We start from the raw sequence: 17,210 nt of genomic DNA on the forward strand, positions 1-17,210 counted from the left end.
AAGCCGTGGCCCCGAGCCACTTGGGTGCTGGCTGGGACCTGATTCTGTTCGTTTCATAATAATAATGATGGCATTTATTAAGCGCTCACTATGTGCGAAGCACCGTTCTAAGCGCTGGGGAATTTACAAGGTGATCAGGTTGTCCCACGTGGGGCTCACAGCCTTAATCCCCATTTTACAGAGGAGGTAATTATTGCCATATACCCAGGGCAGATGTGGCATTCAAACGGTAAATCGAGGCCAAAGTCGCGGTCAGAGAGAGAGAGAAGATGAGGTTACTTTTTACACACGTTTCAAGTTTTTACCTTGTTCTTTCCAGGCTCGCTCTTTGCTGGTGTGACCGAAATAATTCGCACGGGATTCTCCTCGTTTTCACTGACCCCGGTTTCCGAAGCTTCTGAACACGGCTCCCTGTTAATGAAAAGACACGCTTGTGGCCGCCTTTTCTAGCCCCAGAGCCCAGGTTACCGTCTGCTCTCCTGAGGACCCTGCCCCACAGCAACCACCGAGCCACTCCTACTGGTTAAGGGCCACGGGGAACATCAGTTCCACACTGGGTTCCAGTGTCTGCGGCGCTGAAAGCGGGAATCCACTGGTCCAGCAAGGGAGCGGCAGACTCGACTCCCTCCTCTTTAGGAACCGAAGGCCTCTAGGAGCCTGGGTCTACTCAACTATTTCTTCGTGAACCCCCTGAGATCAGACAGCACCATCTCCATCCTTCAAATACAAGCAACCGGGTATCTGAAAGGTCATCCTTTCCTTTGGAAAGCTAAGTATCCTTAACACGAATCGGTTAGCAAACCCATTTTGGTTTCTCTGTGTTTTTCTTCACCTCGCCTCTGTCGCTGAATTTTTTCGGTAAGAAGGCATTCCACAGGGTAAGGGGGTTAATTCACACTCTTGTTGAACACAAGCATGGGTTGGCTCTCTCACCGCACAGGACCGTGATTTTTAACGAGTTACTCATCTGGGAGAGATTGGGATGTTTGATCCCAGGGCCCAACGAAACGATAGATCCGAAAGGACGTTTTTTCTCCTTTTAAGAAGTTACGTACTCACGGCCCATAAAGAGCCTCTCGCTCTCTACTAAAAATAGCCTCGACCCGATTCCTTCTTGTCCTCATCAGGATCGATGCGGCCCTATCATTTCCCACTGACGCCTTCCAGCCGACCAAAGTCCGGCCTGCTCCAGGAGCAGGCCGGTGGGCAGTACGGAGGCGGCGGCCACGCGCAAATTAACCCGAAGAAAGGAAGAAATTTGCCTGGACCGATTTCCTGCGGAGGGGCTGAGCTCAGAGTTCCCAGAGATGTTGCTTCCCGCCTCGGTGCCTGTGCTTCGGATATACGGCCGTCGTCCGGTCGCCGAGAGGGGCTTGTTCACCGCCCCGAGCACGCCGGCGGGTTTGGGCTGAAAAGCACACGGAATCGCAGATGTCACTGAAGTCCTTGACACAGTGAAGGTGATGTCAATGTATCACTCCTTCCTGGGACCCTAAAGTCTCTGTCAGCTATCAGCTACGCAGATATACCGTAGTAAAACTGGCAGCTATGAAAAAGGCCGCGAAAACCGAGTTTCTCCGGCCTGTGAAGAGCACCAGACGAAGGTTTCTCTCTCCTAACCACACTGGTCCTACCCAATTTCATCGTGCCTCCCGTCTTAATAGGGAACCGCCAACCCCAGCTCAAGCAGTATCTACAGAGGCCTTACCTTTCGCTCTCCTGGATTCAGGCCAAACACTATCCAGAATTACCTTCCCTACTCTGGAGCCCATTAAAAAAAGGTTTTTCAACCTCTAGATAAAACCACCCCCATTTTTTTTTTTAACGGTATTTGTTCATTGACAGGAATTGTACTAAAAGTGCTGGGGTAGATACAAGGTTGGTCACAGTCTTCCTCCCCCATTTTGCAGATGAGGTGACTGAGGCACACAGAAGTGACTTCCCCAAGGTCACAAAGCAGATTAGTGACGGAACTGGATCCACTGACTCCCAGGCCATGCTGCTTCTCAGGTCAGAGAATTTTTTCACCCCAGAAAAGCTCTTCTCTTTCATAAAAGAGATCTCTTTCATAAAAGAGATCTCTTTCATAAAAGAGATCTCTTTCTTTTAGACTGTGAGCCCACTGTTGGGTAGGGACTGTCTCCATATGTTGCCAATTTGTACTTCCCAAGCGCTTAGTACAGTGCCCTGCACATAGTAAGCGCTCAATAAATACGACTGATGATGATGATGATGATAAAAGTGTATTAAATACTAGCTTGAAATTCTCTTAATCGCCAAAACGGGGGGCTCATGCCTCTAGGCAAACTGGGATTTAAGACTATTCTAGGAAAAGGAGGAGAGACAGGCGGAGAAAAGAAAAACATACAATACCTTTCCTGTTAATAAGAGAACTCTCGTCTCTTCTGAAATGTAATTCCTGTCGTTACTGAAATCCTTTTTTGAAAAAGAAAAATATTAGTGAAGGTGAGTATTAACCATCGGGGGATACGTGGCTTGCAGTAGACAGTGAGCTCTGGCCAACCGGCCAGATGGCCCGTTCCACCGCCGACCCTTTGTCCACATCCTCCGTCAGTCGGGGAACACCCCCTCCCTCGTATCTGACCATCTTCAAAATCACACCTCCTCTAAGAAGCCTTCCCTGACTAACCCTCATTTCCTCTGTCTGCCCTCTTCCGCACCTGAATTTGTACCCTTTAAGCACTTTGAAACTCCCCCCGACACTTACGAAAATATCCTCATAATCTACTGTCCACACTCCATTTTAATATCTGTCTCCCCCATAAACTGTAAGCTCCTTGTGGGCGGGGATCACATCTTGTACATATCTATTCTATTTATTTTATTTTGTTAGTATGTTTGGTTTTGTTCTCCGTCTCCCCCTTTTAGACTGTGAGCCCACTGTTGGGTAGGGACCGTCTCTATATGTTGCCAACTTGTACTTCCCAAGCGCTTAGTACAGTGCTCTGCACACAGTAAGCGCTCAATAAATACGACTGATGATGATGATGATCTACCATCCCGACTGTACTGAACTTCCCCAAGCTCTGCACACGGTAAGTACTCAATAGATACATCCAATTTTATTCACCCTTTAGTTTTGCAAAATCAAAGTACAACTTAGGTTGCAGCCCCAAACACCGCTCACTTCAATACCCCAAATGTAACTGCAGAATCTCCCAATTTAATACTCAATGAAAACCCTCAGCTTGGGTTTCATCTCGAGAAACAGACTACAATTTTCTTCAGCTCCACCCTCCCTCAAATGTACTCTTTCAATCCCGATTTCTCTCTGGGCACCTAACGGAGAAATGTGCACACGCACGCCAAAATGGGCTCCTCCGTTCAGGTGCTAGAGGTGAAATCGTGACATTTCCAGGAAGGTGAAGAAACGGAGGACGAACGTTACCTTTTCGGGTTGGGTGAAAAACTTGGTGGGGAGGACGGGGTCCTTAGATGAATCTGCATTGCATAAAGTACTTTTACTGTTTATAACACAGAGGGCCACATCACAAACCGTATAAAGTTTCTGCAAGAAAAACCCCCAAATTAAGGCTCATATGCAACGATTCGTAAGAGAGTCAAACCCAACCCTGAAAGCCTCCTTCCCTACAAAATCCTGACCGATGCACCGAAGTGGAGGAGTAGCTTCAGTAGTAAACTGCAGGTTTAATGAAACCCAAATGCACCCCTCACTATATTTTCTTTTCCCACCCCCCATAAGCTCCCCCTCAGGCCAACTTCGATGAGGATATTCCCTGTGGATCCACGCTTCCCGTGGGACGTGTTTGGTGGTGAATAATTACAAAGTCCCCATTACCAAAATGGACAATACGCAACTCCCAAACCCCGTTTGGAAGTTTCCCTTTAAGCAGCCTTGTCGTGCAAACAGATTAAACTCCATCCATTGGTAAAATTAAGACCTTCGGCTTCGGTTCGCTAAAGCCCTGAGGCGAGCCGAGGAAGAAACCTCTCGACCTAACGGATGGAGACAAACCCTTCCTTTCCCTTACCTCGTTTGTCTTGGGCTCGTCCGGAGACTGGGCGTCTCGGGTGAGTTTGATATTTTCGGCCATCTTTTTCATGAAGGCGTGGCTGTTGTTCTCATTCTTCGTCATCAGAACTTCGAGCATGAACCACAGGCACCTGGGGCAACACAGACTCGCGCTTAATCAATCAATCAGGGGGATCTGAGCGCTTACCCTGTGCAGAGCACTGTGCTGAAGGCAGCGTGGCCTAGTGGCTACAGCATGGGCCCGGGAGGGCGAAGGACCTGGGCTCTGATCTCAGGCAAGTCAATTCGCGTCTCCCTGCCTTAGTGTGACCGCATCCTGTCAAACGGGGATTATGGCTGTGAGCCCCATTTGCGACAGGGACGGTGCCTAATCTGATCATCTTGTATCTGCCCCAGCGCTTAGTACAGTGCCTGGCACGTAGTAAGTGCTTAACAAATACCCAAAAAAGCCAGAGGAGGGAAGAGGGTGGCCGGGGGATAACTACCTGGGGACAACAGCAGTTTCCCACTGGGAGAAAAACTAGATATATAAATATGTTTGTACATATTTATTACTCTATTTATTTTACTTGTACATAGCTATTCTATTTATTTTGTTTTGTTAGTATGTTTGGTTTTGTTCTCTGTCTCCCCCTTTTCGACTGTGAGCCCACTGTTGGGTAGGGACTGTCTCTATATGTTGCCAATTTGTACTTCCCAAGCGCTTAGTACAGTGCTCTGCACATAGTAAGCGCTCAATAAATACGATTGATGATGATGATGATGAGGGCGGGGGTGGCCAGGACTCCCGGACCGAAGAGTCTCCTATTTGCCAAGCCATGATGGGGGGGGGGGGGGGGGGGGGGGTGACATAATAATAATAATAATGGCATTTATTAAGGGCTTACTACGTGCAAAGCACTGTTCTAAGCGCTAGGAAGGTTACAAGGCAGGTTGTCCCATGGGGGGCTCACAGTCTTCACCCCCATTTTACAGATGAGGGAACTGAGGCCCAGAGAAGTGAAGTGACTTGGCCAAAGTCACACAGCTGGCAAGTGGCGGAGCCGGGATTTGAACCCATGACCTCTGACTCCAAAGCCCGGGCTCTTTCCACTGAGCCACGCTGCTTCAATATGACGCTGCAGCCCGCCGCAGTAGCAGCGAGATGGCTAAGTAACTGTGACCTAGCTTGCTCCTGCCAGCTGCACGGCAAATAAAACCAGCCGCGAGGCGGACAGAGTGATTTACGTCTTCGCGTTCTGCTCCTCTGCTCTCTTGTGCGATTGATTCCCGCTTTTTTTAGCGGGTATTCCCAATGAATAATTAATTTGGGTTGCCCCTTGCAGTCCGTCAGCAGAGCTAACTGAATTTCGAACAAATTCGTCTCCGCTTAAAGCACTACGGTCACGGATACGGCAGTAACGCCGCAACGGGCACAAAACGCTCATTTTCGTACACGAGGAACAGACAAATTGCCCTTTTGTTTCAGGATTCCCAAGCAGATGAAATACTTACTCTTTAATATCGCGGAGTTGGTCAACATCCTGCGGTTTTGTAAAATCTGGATCATGGGCCAGCAAATGAATCATATATGGAACCACGTATTCAGGCAGCAGAGACAACAGCTTTTCTGGAATGAGAACGGCAGCAATGAAGGGACACTCGGCAGTCTCCAAAATACCTTCTCTAAGGCGTTCTGAGCCGTGGTCAGGTTCGTTCAACCGTATTTATTGAGCGCTTACTGTGTGCAGAGCACTGTACTAAGCGCTCGGGAAGTACAAGTTGGCAACAAATAAGAGATGGTCATAGTCATTCAGTCATTCAATCGGATTTACTAAGCGCTTACCGTGTGCAGAGCACTGTACTAAGCGCTTGGGAAGTACAAGTTGGCAACAAATAGAGATGGTCCTATTCATTCAGTCGGATTTATTGAGTGCTTACTGTGTGCAAAGCACTGTACTAAGCGCTTGGGAAGTCCAAGTTGGCAACAAATAGAGATGGTCCTACTCATTCAGTCATTCAATCGGATTTATTGAGCGCTTACTGTGTGCAGAGCACTGTACTAAGCGCTTGGGAAGTACAAGTTGGCAACAAATAAGAGACAGTCATATTCAGTCGTTCAATCAGATTTATTGAGCGCTTACCATGTGCAGAGCACTGTACTAAGCGCTTGGGAAGTCCAATTTGGCAACAGAGATGGTCATATTCAGTCATTCAATCATATTTATTGAGCGCTTACTGTGTGCAGAGCACTGTACTAAGCGCTTGGGAAGTACAAGTTGGCAACAAATAAGAGACAGTCATATTCATTCAGTCGTTCAATGGATTTATTGAGCGCTTACTGTGTGCAGAGCACTGTACTAAGCGCTTGGGAAGTACAAGTTGACTCCGCCACATGTCTGCTGTGTGATCTTGGGCAAGTCACTTAACTTCTCTGGGCCTCAGTTACCTCACCTGTAAAATGGGGATTAAAACTGTGAGCCCCACGTGGGACAACCTGATCACCCTGTATCCTCCCCAGCGCTTAGAACAGTGCTTTGCACATAGTAAGCGCTTAAGAAATGCTGATCATTATTATTATTATTAGAGACGGTCATATTCATTCAGTCATTCAATCGGATTCATTGAGCGCTTACTGTATGCAGAGCACTGTACTAAGCGCTTGGGAAGTCCAAGTTGGCAACAAATAGAGACGGTCCCTACCCAACAACGGGCTCACAGTCTAGATGTCAGGTACCACCTGATTAAACCCCACATCACAATGGTCCGAGAGAAAGCTGTTTACAACAGAGAAATGAAACCCCCAAGGGGGGTTGGCGTCGGGGGGAAAAGGGGGAAAATCTGTGGCATTCAGATTGGCTCTTACCTTAACCAGAACTGAGGCTTGTCACGGGGTGAGGGGCCCAGGCCAGTGCCAATCCAAAGGCAAGAACGGAATTAGGAAGAGGGAGAGCTGGGAGCGAGCGCAGGAGTGGGAATCCTGAGGGTGGGCTGTTCCCAGAGTGGGGGCTGTGTGCGGGACGCCAATAGGGGCTGCAGCAGCCCCCTCTGCCAGGTGGGAGTGTGCTGGGAGAGAAGGGATGGGCAGGCTGGAACTGTCAAAGGTCGGAGGCGATGGGAGGCCAGAAATCTGGGATTTTGCTACTCTACTGCACCTGCATTTTGTCGTCACTGCAATGAAGCCATGAGTCCAAGTGCTTATAGCGTGCTCTGCACACCGTAAGTGCTCAATAAATACCACTGACTGATTGACAGATTAGGCCGCGAAGGTGGTCAGGCAGAGTCATTCTGTCTTCTGACTCCTTGTCTGAGTTGTATTCCCTACACTCGTATTAACTGAAACTTATAAATGAACATTTTTGTAATAATAATAATAATAATGGCATTTAAGTGCTTACTATGTGCAGAGCACTGTTCTAAGCACTGGGGAGAATACAAGGTGATCAGGTTGTCCCTCGTGGGGCTCACGGTCTTAACCCCCATTTTACAGATGAGGGAACTGAGGCTCAGAGAAGTTGAGTGACTTGCCTAAGGTCACACAGCAGACGTGGCGGAGTCGGCACTCGAACCCATGACCTCGGACTCCAAAGCCTGGGCTCTTTCCACTGAGCCACGCTGCTTCTCTGTTTGTAGAGAACAGAATGGCTTTGAATAATAATAATAATAATAGTATTTGCTAAGCGCTAAGTATGTGCTAAGCACTGTTCTAAGCCCTGGGGTAGATGCAAGTTGAGCAGGTTGGACACAACCCCCGTTACACGTCGGTCTGACGCTCTTAAGTCCCATTTTACAGATGAGAACTGACGCACAGAGAAGTGAAGTGACTTACCCAAGGTTGCCCAGCAGACATGGGGCAAAGCTGGGATTAGAACCCAGGACCGTGCTCTACCCCCTAAGCCATGCTTCTCATATCTCTGAACACAGTTTCTTCTAATTAAATATACCTTTGTGCCACACTGTGGGAAGAAGCCTGGCCTACTGGAAAGAGCGCAGGCAGGGAATCAGAGGACCTGGGTTCTAATCCCAGCTCCACACCTTGTCCACCTTTAGGGATACGTCACCTAAAGTCTCCGTGCCTCAGTTCCCCCTCATCTGCAAAATGGGGATTCAATACCTGTGCAACCATGAGCCCCACATGGGATCTGATTACCTTGTATCTACCCCGGGGCTTGGTACACTGCGTGCCACATAGTAAGCCCTTTGAAAATACAATTATCATTATTATTTATATTTGTAGCAGCATCCTGTTCCCGTTGTCTATTGAGGAGACGATGGGGAAAGGTTATCACGGGGGAAACTGGGTCAGACGTGTAAGTAACCCCCTCAGGTGGGTTACTTATGCTGGTGGGATGAAATAAAGTGGCGTGGACAGAACGGGAGACAGTGCTACACAAAGTGACTAGAGTCCCATCTTTTTTCCCACCAGAGGGACGGACATCTCATATCTCTCTGGCAAGTGAAGGCCGAAGCCGAAGGAAGTCGAGAGAGCCAGTGATTTAGGAGCCACGGTACAGGACAACTACGGAGAAAAGGCAGCCTCACGCTGGCGAGGGGTTAGAGATCTGCCCCCACTAATCCGAAAAGTGGAGAATCCACTTCAGTTAGGTAAAACGTTGGCCGCTCCTGGTTTTCCAGGGAGAAAAGTGAGAATCGCATATAGGGAACAGTCCTGGGTCGGTCCAGATGGGAAGAAGTGGGCTTCGCAGCCACCTCCCACTCACCATTAGCTGTGGGATTCTGTTTAATATACTCCCTCCGGATGCTGATGTTTTTCAGCAAGCACTGTCGGGCGTGCGCTCTTCTCTCTTTCACAGGGTCTTTGGCACACAAGGCGAAGATTGCCATGTACTCCAATGGGAGTAGTAACTTCACAAGGGCCTTATGCAACTTCTGGGCAAATATCTGCCTCACCTGGTAGCACTCATCCTGTGGTTTAAAAAAAAATTAAAAAAAAAAAGGGATGAAGCATCGGGTTTTTTTTTTTCCTTTAAAACCTTCAGGAACGGAAGTCTTAAACAGTGGATGCAAGGAACAAACTAGAGTATGAATTTACTGGTGTTTATAGACTAAAAAAGATTCTCTTGGCTACGGACATTTCATTCGAGGAAAAAGACAGCCTGCAACATCGATACGAAGCCTTCTGATCAGAACGCGGCCCGATAACGCCTTGCTCGTGTGGTAGGGACACACTTACGTTGATTACGAGGGCGCAGAGCTGGAACTGCTCTGGGGTAATGATTTCATGGTAGCAGGGTTCCTGAGCGAGCTTCATTATGGCACTCCCGGCAGCCAGTCTCAAACGAGACATGTCGGATTTACTGTGAATACAAAACCAAAGAATAGTTTCTGCCCACTGTGACTGACTCGCCTCTAGACTATAAGCCGGTTGGGGCCAGGGACTGTGTCTGTTCTATTATCGTGCTGTCCTTTCCCAAACGCTCAGCACGGTGCTGTGCACGCAGTAAGCACTCAATAAATAAGACTGACCATTAACAGTGAGACTGGACTGATGGAGCATTTTCCCAGGGCCTGGGTTCTAGCTTGGGCTGTGGGAAGACACGGGGCAGGCGTCCAACACCGTGTGAAGCACGTCCAAGTTTTAGGTTTCCCTTCTGCGGCCAGTCACTGGGATCTGGGCTTTGCCCCAAGGCACCTAGTAGGCCTTAAGGAGGAGCGTGGCTCAGTGGCAAGAGCCCAGGCTTGGGAGTCAGAGGTCATGGGTTCTAATCCCGGCTCCTCCACTTGTCAGCTGTGTGACTTTGGGCAAGTCACAACTTCTCTGTGCCTCAGTTACCTCATCTGTAAATGGGGATTACGACTGTGAGCCCCACGTGGGACAACCTCATCACCTTGTATCCCCCCCAGCGCTTAGAACAGTGCTTCACACATAGTAAGCGCTTAACCAATGCCATTATTATTATTATTATCTCTGCCCTTAAGGGACTTTCCACTTGCATACAAATGCATGAAGGTGCCACGTAGCTTAGATGTTACCTTGGCAGAAGGTCAGACGCGACTTAAGGGCACTGGGGAAGAATTCTTGGAGGTGATGAGCTTTAAACTGTGTTTGTCCGACAGAAAAGAGGAAGGGAACTGCTGTGAGTGGGAAGAAAGGCCTGTTCAGGGCTTGGAGGGGTGAGGGAGCCCTAAAAACAGCTGAAGGAAACTGCTGGGCTTACAAGAGGAGAGGGGAAGGTAAGGGGCATTAAGTAGGCCATCCAGGTGGTGGATTCCAGAGTTGAATCTAAATTCAGAGAACAAAATGGAACCTTTACAATGGCCTTGTGGAGGGTAGTGGCGATGGGCAGAGGATATTTGGATGCGAATGATTAATACCCTGAAGAAAAAGGCTGGAAGTGGGAATGCTCAGACTGGAGATTCTGAACCACACCTTTGGGATTCAGTAGGATGACGGATACTGGGAAAAGGGGGGCTCTGAGAGAGTGGGATACTCAGAAGGCTTTGGTATTTGACAAAGTGAAAAATGAACAGGAAAATCCTAGAATGGTGAGGTCGGAAGCTAAGAGAATCCCTGCTATTCTAAAAACCAGCTCCTCTTCTGCACACCATTAGATGATGCGATTTGTCTCTTGCCTCTACATTCCCCTGGTGGTTTCTGCTCTTGGTGCCTCAATCAATCAATCAATCAGTGGTATTTATTGAGCACTTACTGTGGTCCACAGCACTAAACTAAGCACTTAAAGAGTACAGTGCAGTTGGTAGACATGATCCCTGCTCACAAGGAGCTTTCAAACTAGAGGGGTAACAGAGAGTAAAACTGAGTAAAAATAAGGGAAATGGCAGACTATGTGCGGAAGAGCTTTGGGGGTGATGCAGAAGGGAGGGTGAACAGGATGAGGCGTATTGGGGAAGGCCTCTTGGAGGAGATATAATTGTAGCAGGCTTTTGAAGGTTAGGAGAGTGGCGGTCTGTTGGATTTGAATGGGGAAGGAGTTCCAGGCAAGGGGATGGTGGTGAGACAGAGTTTTCATTAGAAGAGCAAGATGTGTGGGGTGGGCTTGCAACAGGAGATAAGCAAGGTAAGGTAGGAGGGGGTGAGCTGACTGAATGCCTTAAAGGCAACGGTGATGAATTTCTGTTTGAGGCAGAGATGGGTGGGCAATCACTGGAGGTTTCTGAGGAGTGGGGAGACGTAGTCTGAACAGCTTAGTAGAAAAATGATCCAGGCGGCACAGTGAAATACGGACTGGAGAAGGATAAAGGCAGGGAGGTCAGCAAGGAGGCTGATGATTGGTATTTAGGAGTGAGAGAGACGTAAGTGGGGGGTGGGAGGATAAAGGAGGGTGAAGAGTGAAGCTCTGAATCAAGAAGGAAACAACGGTGAATGAATGCTGAGCCCATAAGGCAGGTGAAGGAAAATGAGGGTAGGGAAAATCTTTGGATTCTACTGCCAGCATAAATTTGACTATCTTGAAAGACTCATTTTTGCTGTAGGCATAGAAACCACATATAAAATATTGACGGAAGAGGAAGGGGAGTGAGGGAGGTTCCAGTACGGCATACAGAAGAGATGAGAAAGTTGGGAGAGAAAGGAGACAAAAGCTGCCATCCCAAGACAAAGAAAGCCAAAGCTTGTTTGAAAGGAGAGAAAAGTGTCAGACCTGATGGACACGAAGTTGGCGGGGGTTAGAGTCCTCAGATGGTGACAGTAAAGCTCAGGAGATTTTGGGAAAGAGCAGCTTAGGTCCCAAAACCAGTGTTCTCCATTTCCTATCCACACCCTCTCAATGGAAGATAAAGGTATTTTCTAATTCTTCCTCTAAGAAATAAAGCAACTTCAGACCACAGTGTAATCCCTGTAACCAGCAAGGGCTGGCAGTAAGGATGGAGTCTCTACGCTGTAAGCTCGTGGTGGGTAGGGAACGTGTCTACCAACTCTGTTATACTGCACTCTCCCAAGCGCTTAAGTCAGTGTCCTGCACACAGGAAGCGCTCAAAAAATACCACTGATAGATTGAGACCCTGATGGCACTACAGGGTTGTGTTGTAGAGAGGAAACTGAGGTCACAGCACTGGCACCTGACTGGATCCAGGGCACTGTCAGGATGTCTGATGTTCAAAGAGGCAGTATTATAATAATAATAACGATGGCTTTTGTTAAGCGCTTACTATGTGCCTAGCACTGTTTTAAGCACTTGGGGGGGGATACAAGGTGCTCAGTTTGTCCCACGTGGGACTCACAGTCTTAATCCCCATTTTACAGATGAGTTAACTGAGGGCCAGAGAAGTTAAGTGACTTGCCCAAAGTCACACAGCTGACAAGTGGCGGAGCCGGGATTAGAACCCGTGACCTCTGACTCCCGAGCCCAGGCTCTTTCCATTGAGCCACACCAGTTTCGGTTGTATTTGAACACTCACAGTCGTCATTACCCTATTGACCAACACTCATCTCATCAGAGCGGCTTCATTCTTTGCGTTAGTCCAGATTTACGACAAATTTCAACTCATTTAGCAAGTCCAGAATCAACCCAGCGTAACTTTCACGGCATTTGAGATTACAAGACTCCAAGTTGGGCTTCACCTGATTCTCTTCTGCTCTGTCAGATCCCCCTCGCTCACCAGCATAGCCGATAATAGCCGAAGAGTTGAGTTGGCAGATTTAGACTGGTTGTTTTTCATACCCAATAGCCATCGGACCAGGAGTTTAATTGCTTGCACCTGCAAAAGAGGAACGTAGTAAAACAATGTGATAATTATACCAAATCCCATGCCCGAACTATCAAGCAGTGACAAGATCCCCTTTGGTCTCTGCAGGTGCTTTGGTTAGTTTCTTATTAGACATTCTGAAGTGGACAGTCTTCTAGACTGTGAGCCCGCTTTTGGGTAGGGACCGTCTCTATACGTTGCCAACTTGTACTTCCCAAGCGCTTAGTACAGTGCTCTGCACACAGTAAGCGCTCGATAAATACGATTGAGCGCTTAGTACAGTGCTCTGCACACAGTAAGCGCTCAATAAATATGACTGAGTGAATGAACGTGGAGAGAACAGACTCTCCAAGTCCCTTTCAGGCAGAGCCAAAATGATAATAAAGTGGCCAGATTGTGGCTCACAAGTCTTTTATTTTAAATGGCATTTGATGATGATGATGGCATTTATTAAGTGCTTACTATGTGCAAAGCACTGTTCTAAGCACTGGGGAGGTTGCAAGGTGATCAGGTTGTCCCATGCGAGGCTCCCAGTCAATCCCCATTTGTGCTCACTCTGAGTCAGACACTGTACCAAGCACTGGGGCGGATGCAAGACGATCGGGTTGGACACCAGTCCGTGTCCCACCTGGGGCTCAGTTTTAATTCCCATTTTACAGACGAGGTAATTGAAGCTCAGGGAAGTGAAGTGACTTCCCCAAGGACCCACAGCCGACCAGGGGCAGAGCTGGAATTAGAACTCAGGTCCTCTGATTCCCAGGCCCGTGCTTTACCAGGTAGGCCAGGCCGCTTCGTAGCGAGGCGTCACTTCCTACCGTGCCGCCAGGCAGCAGGCTGCATTGGGCCACCCAGCTCTTGTGGCCACGGAAAAGCGTGGAGCCCTGGCCCGACCCCAGCATCCCGACTGCTCCATCACCGCCGCTTCCACGGACCAAATTTCTCCTCTCCCCGCACGAGTGCCCGCTCCCTGTGACTCGCCACCTTCCCCCTCCTCCCCACCCAGCGTCGGTGGCTCCTGGCTGGATTACGTTTCGGGTCTGTGGCTTTTTGGGCCGTGAATCCAGGCCATCCGCAGGCTAGAAGGAACCGCTAATGAACCAGTAGAGCAGTGGCCAGAGGAATGGGCTCAACTGGGCAACCACGGCTCTGGGGCATCAGGGCCCAGGAGAGTCAAGAGTTCAGGGTTGGGATCTGAGGGTGGAAACCCCCAGGATGGGGCTGGAAGGGTAGGACTGGAAGGCGGAGGAAGAGAGGGAAGGGGGAAAAAAAGGGGCAGGAAGTTAGTTTTCCATTAAGCCTCGCCACCAACTCCGTGAGAGATCCAAGACATCAGAAGCAGCGTGGCTCGGTGGAAAGAGCACGGGGTTTGGAGTCAGAGGTCATGGGTTCGAATCCCGGCTCCGCCACGTGTCTGCTGTGTGACCTTGGGCAAGTCACTTAACTTCTCTGAGCCTCAGTTATCTCATCTGTCAAATGGGGATTAAGACTGTGAGCCCCACGTGGGACAACTTGATCACCTTGTATCCCCCCCCCCCCCCAGCGCTTAGGACAGTGCTCTGCACATAGTAAGCGCTTAACAAATGCCATTATTACTATTATTATTGTCAGCCGTGTGACTTTGGGCCAGTCACTTAGCGTCTCTGGGCCTCAGTTACCTTGTCTGTCAAATGGGGATTAAGGCTGTGAGCCCCACGTGGGACAACCTGATTACTTTGTATCTACCCCAGTGCTTGGCACATAGTAAGCCTTCCACAAATACCATCATCATCATTATTATTATTATCCAGAAGCAGAGAAGGGGCGAGGGGAAATTGGCACCTGTCTGGACCCAGGGCCTGAAGTACATACTCATGGGAATGTCACTCTGGGGGTGGCCCGGCTGCTTCTGCCTCAACTTTAGCTCTGCTCCTCCAGCTTTGCCAGTGGTGGCCAAGGGAGGCTCCTTCCTGGCTGAGCCCTGGAGCAGTAACTTGGCTGCACGGGCTGACTCTAGCCTTCCGAGAGAGAGGTGGCATTGAGCCAGGAGGCCAGGGAGATGCTGGCAACAAGTAGATTTCAACAATAACTTCAGTGATGGATAAAAGGTACAAATCCACCCAGCAACCGGAGGACTTTTTAAACGATAAGTCCGTTTTTTGATAGAAAGCCATCATGATCGGATGGCTCCTTGGGTCATCGCGCTTGGTATCAAGAGACGCACGTTAAAGACGACTGACCTTTGCGAGGACTTCCGGAGAAACCTCTTCATCCGGAGACCACAGTTTGCCATTCTTCTCACCTGTAGACTTTAGACCATTAGATCAATTAAGTTGGGTTTGACAGAGGTGAGCGGGACATTTTCAACCTTTCATTACTGATCCCTGTGGTTGTCCCCATCTCTGGTAGCTGGGAATCCACGGAGCCCAGGGCCAGTGTTGACAATCATCATCAATCGTATTTATTGAGTGCTTACTATGTGCAGAGCATTGTACTAAGCGCTTGGGAAGTACAAATTGGCAACATATAGAGACAGTCCCTACCCAACAGTGGGCTCACAGTCTAAAACAATGTCACTAAGATTTTATCTGTCGGCTGTGGCCGACATCCTTGAATCCACAAGTCTTCCATTCCTTTCTGCATCTCCCTGACTTGCTCCCTTTATTCGTCCACTCCCCCAGCCCCTCATCACTTATGTAAATATCCATAACTTATTTATTTAATGTCTATCTCCCTCACTAGACTGTAAGCTCATTGTACACAGGGGATGTGTCTGCTATATTGTTGCGTTGTACTCTCCCAAGTGCTTAGTACAGTGCTCTGCACACAGTAAGTGCTCAATAAATAAGACTGATTGATTGATTCACAGGCAGGGAACGTGTTGATATTAGTCCGTTACACTGTACTTTCCCTCGCACTTAGAACAGTGCTCTGCACACAGTATGCACTCAATAAATCCCATTGACTTGAGAAGGCTCACAGTCTACCAAATTTTTGGTTGTGATAACCATTTAGAGGGGTGTGCTATCTGTATTCAAATCACTATGTATATATGTTTGTACATATTTATTACTCATTTATTTATTTTACTTGTACGTATTCTATTTATTTTATTTTGCTAGTGTTTTGTTTTGTTGTCTGTCTCCCCCTCCCAGACTGTGAGCCTGCTGTTGGGTAGGGACCGTCTCTATATGTTGCCAACTTGTACTTCCCAAGCGCTTAGTACAGTGCTCTGCACACAGTAAGCGCTCAATAAATACGACTGATGATGATGATTGACCGACTCACAGCAACATCATTACCAAGTACCAAAATTGCCTTCTGGTGCAATGCCTTTTATAATCCCAGTAAAAGCTACTGGGAAAAATGAGGCAGTTTAGAAAGAGGCTTGGAGACTTACCCTGTCGTTCATTAGAAGATCCTTCACAATAAAATTTGCCACTACTGACTTCATCGGGGAAGCAAACTGGTCCGGTGCTAACATGGAAATGTGGCCCAAAGAGACCAGTGGCGTTATGAGCTGCTCGGGGACATCGGCATTCAGACTTCTGCTGAGGGGCTAGAGGATTCAACACACACAGACACATAATGTCAAGAGGCAGGGAAAAACACACAGTACACAATCGATTGAGACCGCTCGCTGACTGAGGGATTGCAGACTGGGGGACATTTGCCCAAACAACACTGATTGGGAAGCTAGTTATGTGAACACAGAATTAACATTACCTCAAAAATCTGGGCAAGTTGCACTTCTTTATTGCTGAAGATAGCATGGATGCAGTGGACGGCCTGCTTCGCTTGGTGAGGAGTCCCTCTCTTTGCTTTCTGGTGCAAAATGGGAATTAAAGTCCTGCAAAAATCGAGTCAAGACACTTAGGTGGTGGGTAGGTGAATCAGGACTCGGGTTCTGTTTCTGGCTCCACCATTTGTCAGCAGCATTCCTTGGGCAAGTCACTCCACTTCTCTGTGCCTCAGTTACCTTTGTGGGACAGGGACTGTGTCCAATCTGATTAGCTTGTATCTACCCCAGCGCTTAGTACAATGCCTGGCATATAGTTAGTGCTTAACACATCCCCGCCCCCGTCAAAAAAAAAAAAAGGAGAGAGAAAAAGAGAGATAACTGAGAGGTAGCTTGGGAGAAGAATGGGAATAGAGGGTGAAAAGGGAAATACACTTACGATCTTATCTGGGGGAGGTCTGTTTCTATTTTGTGGCCTGTGTTCCTAAAAATTTGTATGGCAGCTTCGGCTACTTTGTCGTCTTCCATCCTGAGGCACTGCAGGAGAGATTCATAGGTCTCTGCAGAATGGAACGAGGTAGGATGCGTGAAAGAGAGAACCTGCACATAAAAAGAGACAGAAAGCCTCTTCAGTATGTAAATCCAAAAAAAGCAGGGACTGCTATATGTCCTGAGGAAAAGCAGGGACTGCATGGGTCACCGACCCACTGACGGCAACGGCGCTATGCTCTATCGCACGTTGAGATAGCTATCCCAAAGCAGGCTTCTTCCAAGGCCCAGACCGACCGCTTGAATATACAGCAGTTGGCACCCGAGCCGGGCCTTTTCTTTTCC

The 17,210-nt window shown here is 48.4% G+C and overlaps 1 protein-coding gene across 4 annotated transcripts in view; it reads right to left on the reverse strand.

The window, feature by feature from the left end:
• Window positions 1–17,210, reverse strand: part of PDS5A (PDS5 cohesin associated factor A) — a 98,082-nt gene that overhangs the window by 7,234 nt on the left and 73,638 nt on the right. For 3 of the 4 annotated variants that reach the window (XM_038753311.1, XM_038753309.1, XM_038753308.1), the window contains exons 18-30: window positions 16,816–16,976; window positions 16,364–16,487; window positions 16,038–16,196; window positions 14,878–14,946; window positions 12,537–12,673; window positions 9,189–9,312; window positions 8,716–8,920; window positions 5,510–5,624; window positions 4,014–4,146; window positions 3,410–3,529; window positions 2,374–2,436; window positions 1,263–1,408; window positions 306–411 (exon numbers count right to left, since the gene is read on the reverse strand). In XM_038753311.1, coding sequence (XP_038609239.1) covers window positions 306–411; window positions 1,263–1,408; window positions 2,374–2,436; window positions 3,410–3,529; window positions 4,014–4,146; window positions 5,510–5,624; window positions 8,716–8,920; window positions 9,189–9,312; window positions 12,537–12,673; window positions 14,878–14,946; window positions 16,038–16,196; window positions 16,364–16,487; window positions 16,816–16,976 — 1,662 coding nt within the window. The remainder of the gene's footprint in view (window positions 1–305; window positions 412–1,262; window positions 1,409–2,373; window positions 2,437–3,409; window positions 3,530–4,013; window positions 4,147–5,509; window positions 5,625–8,715; window positions 8,921–9,188; window positions 9,313–12,536; window positions 12,674–14,877; window positions 14,947–16,037; window positions 16,197–16,363; window positions 16,488–16,815; window positions 16,977–17,210) is intronic. The other variant, XM_038753310.1, reaches the window with a different exon arrangement.

This window comes from Tachyglossus aculeatus, chromosome 10, assembly GCF_015852505.1.
Source record: "Tachyglossus aculeatus isolate mTacAcu1 chromosome 10, mTacAcu1.pri, whole genome shotgun sequence".
Classification (NCBI taxonomy): Eukaryota; Metazoa; Chordata; class Mammalia; order Monotremata; family Tachyglossidae; genus Tachyglossus; species Tachyglossus aculeatus.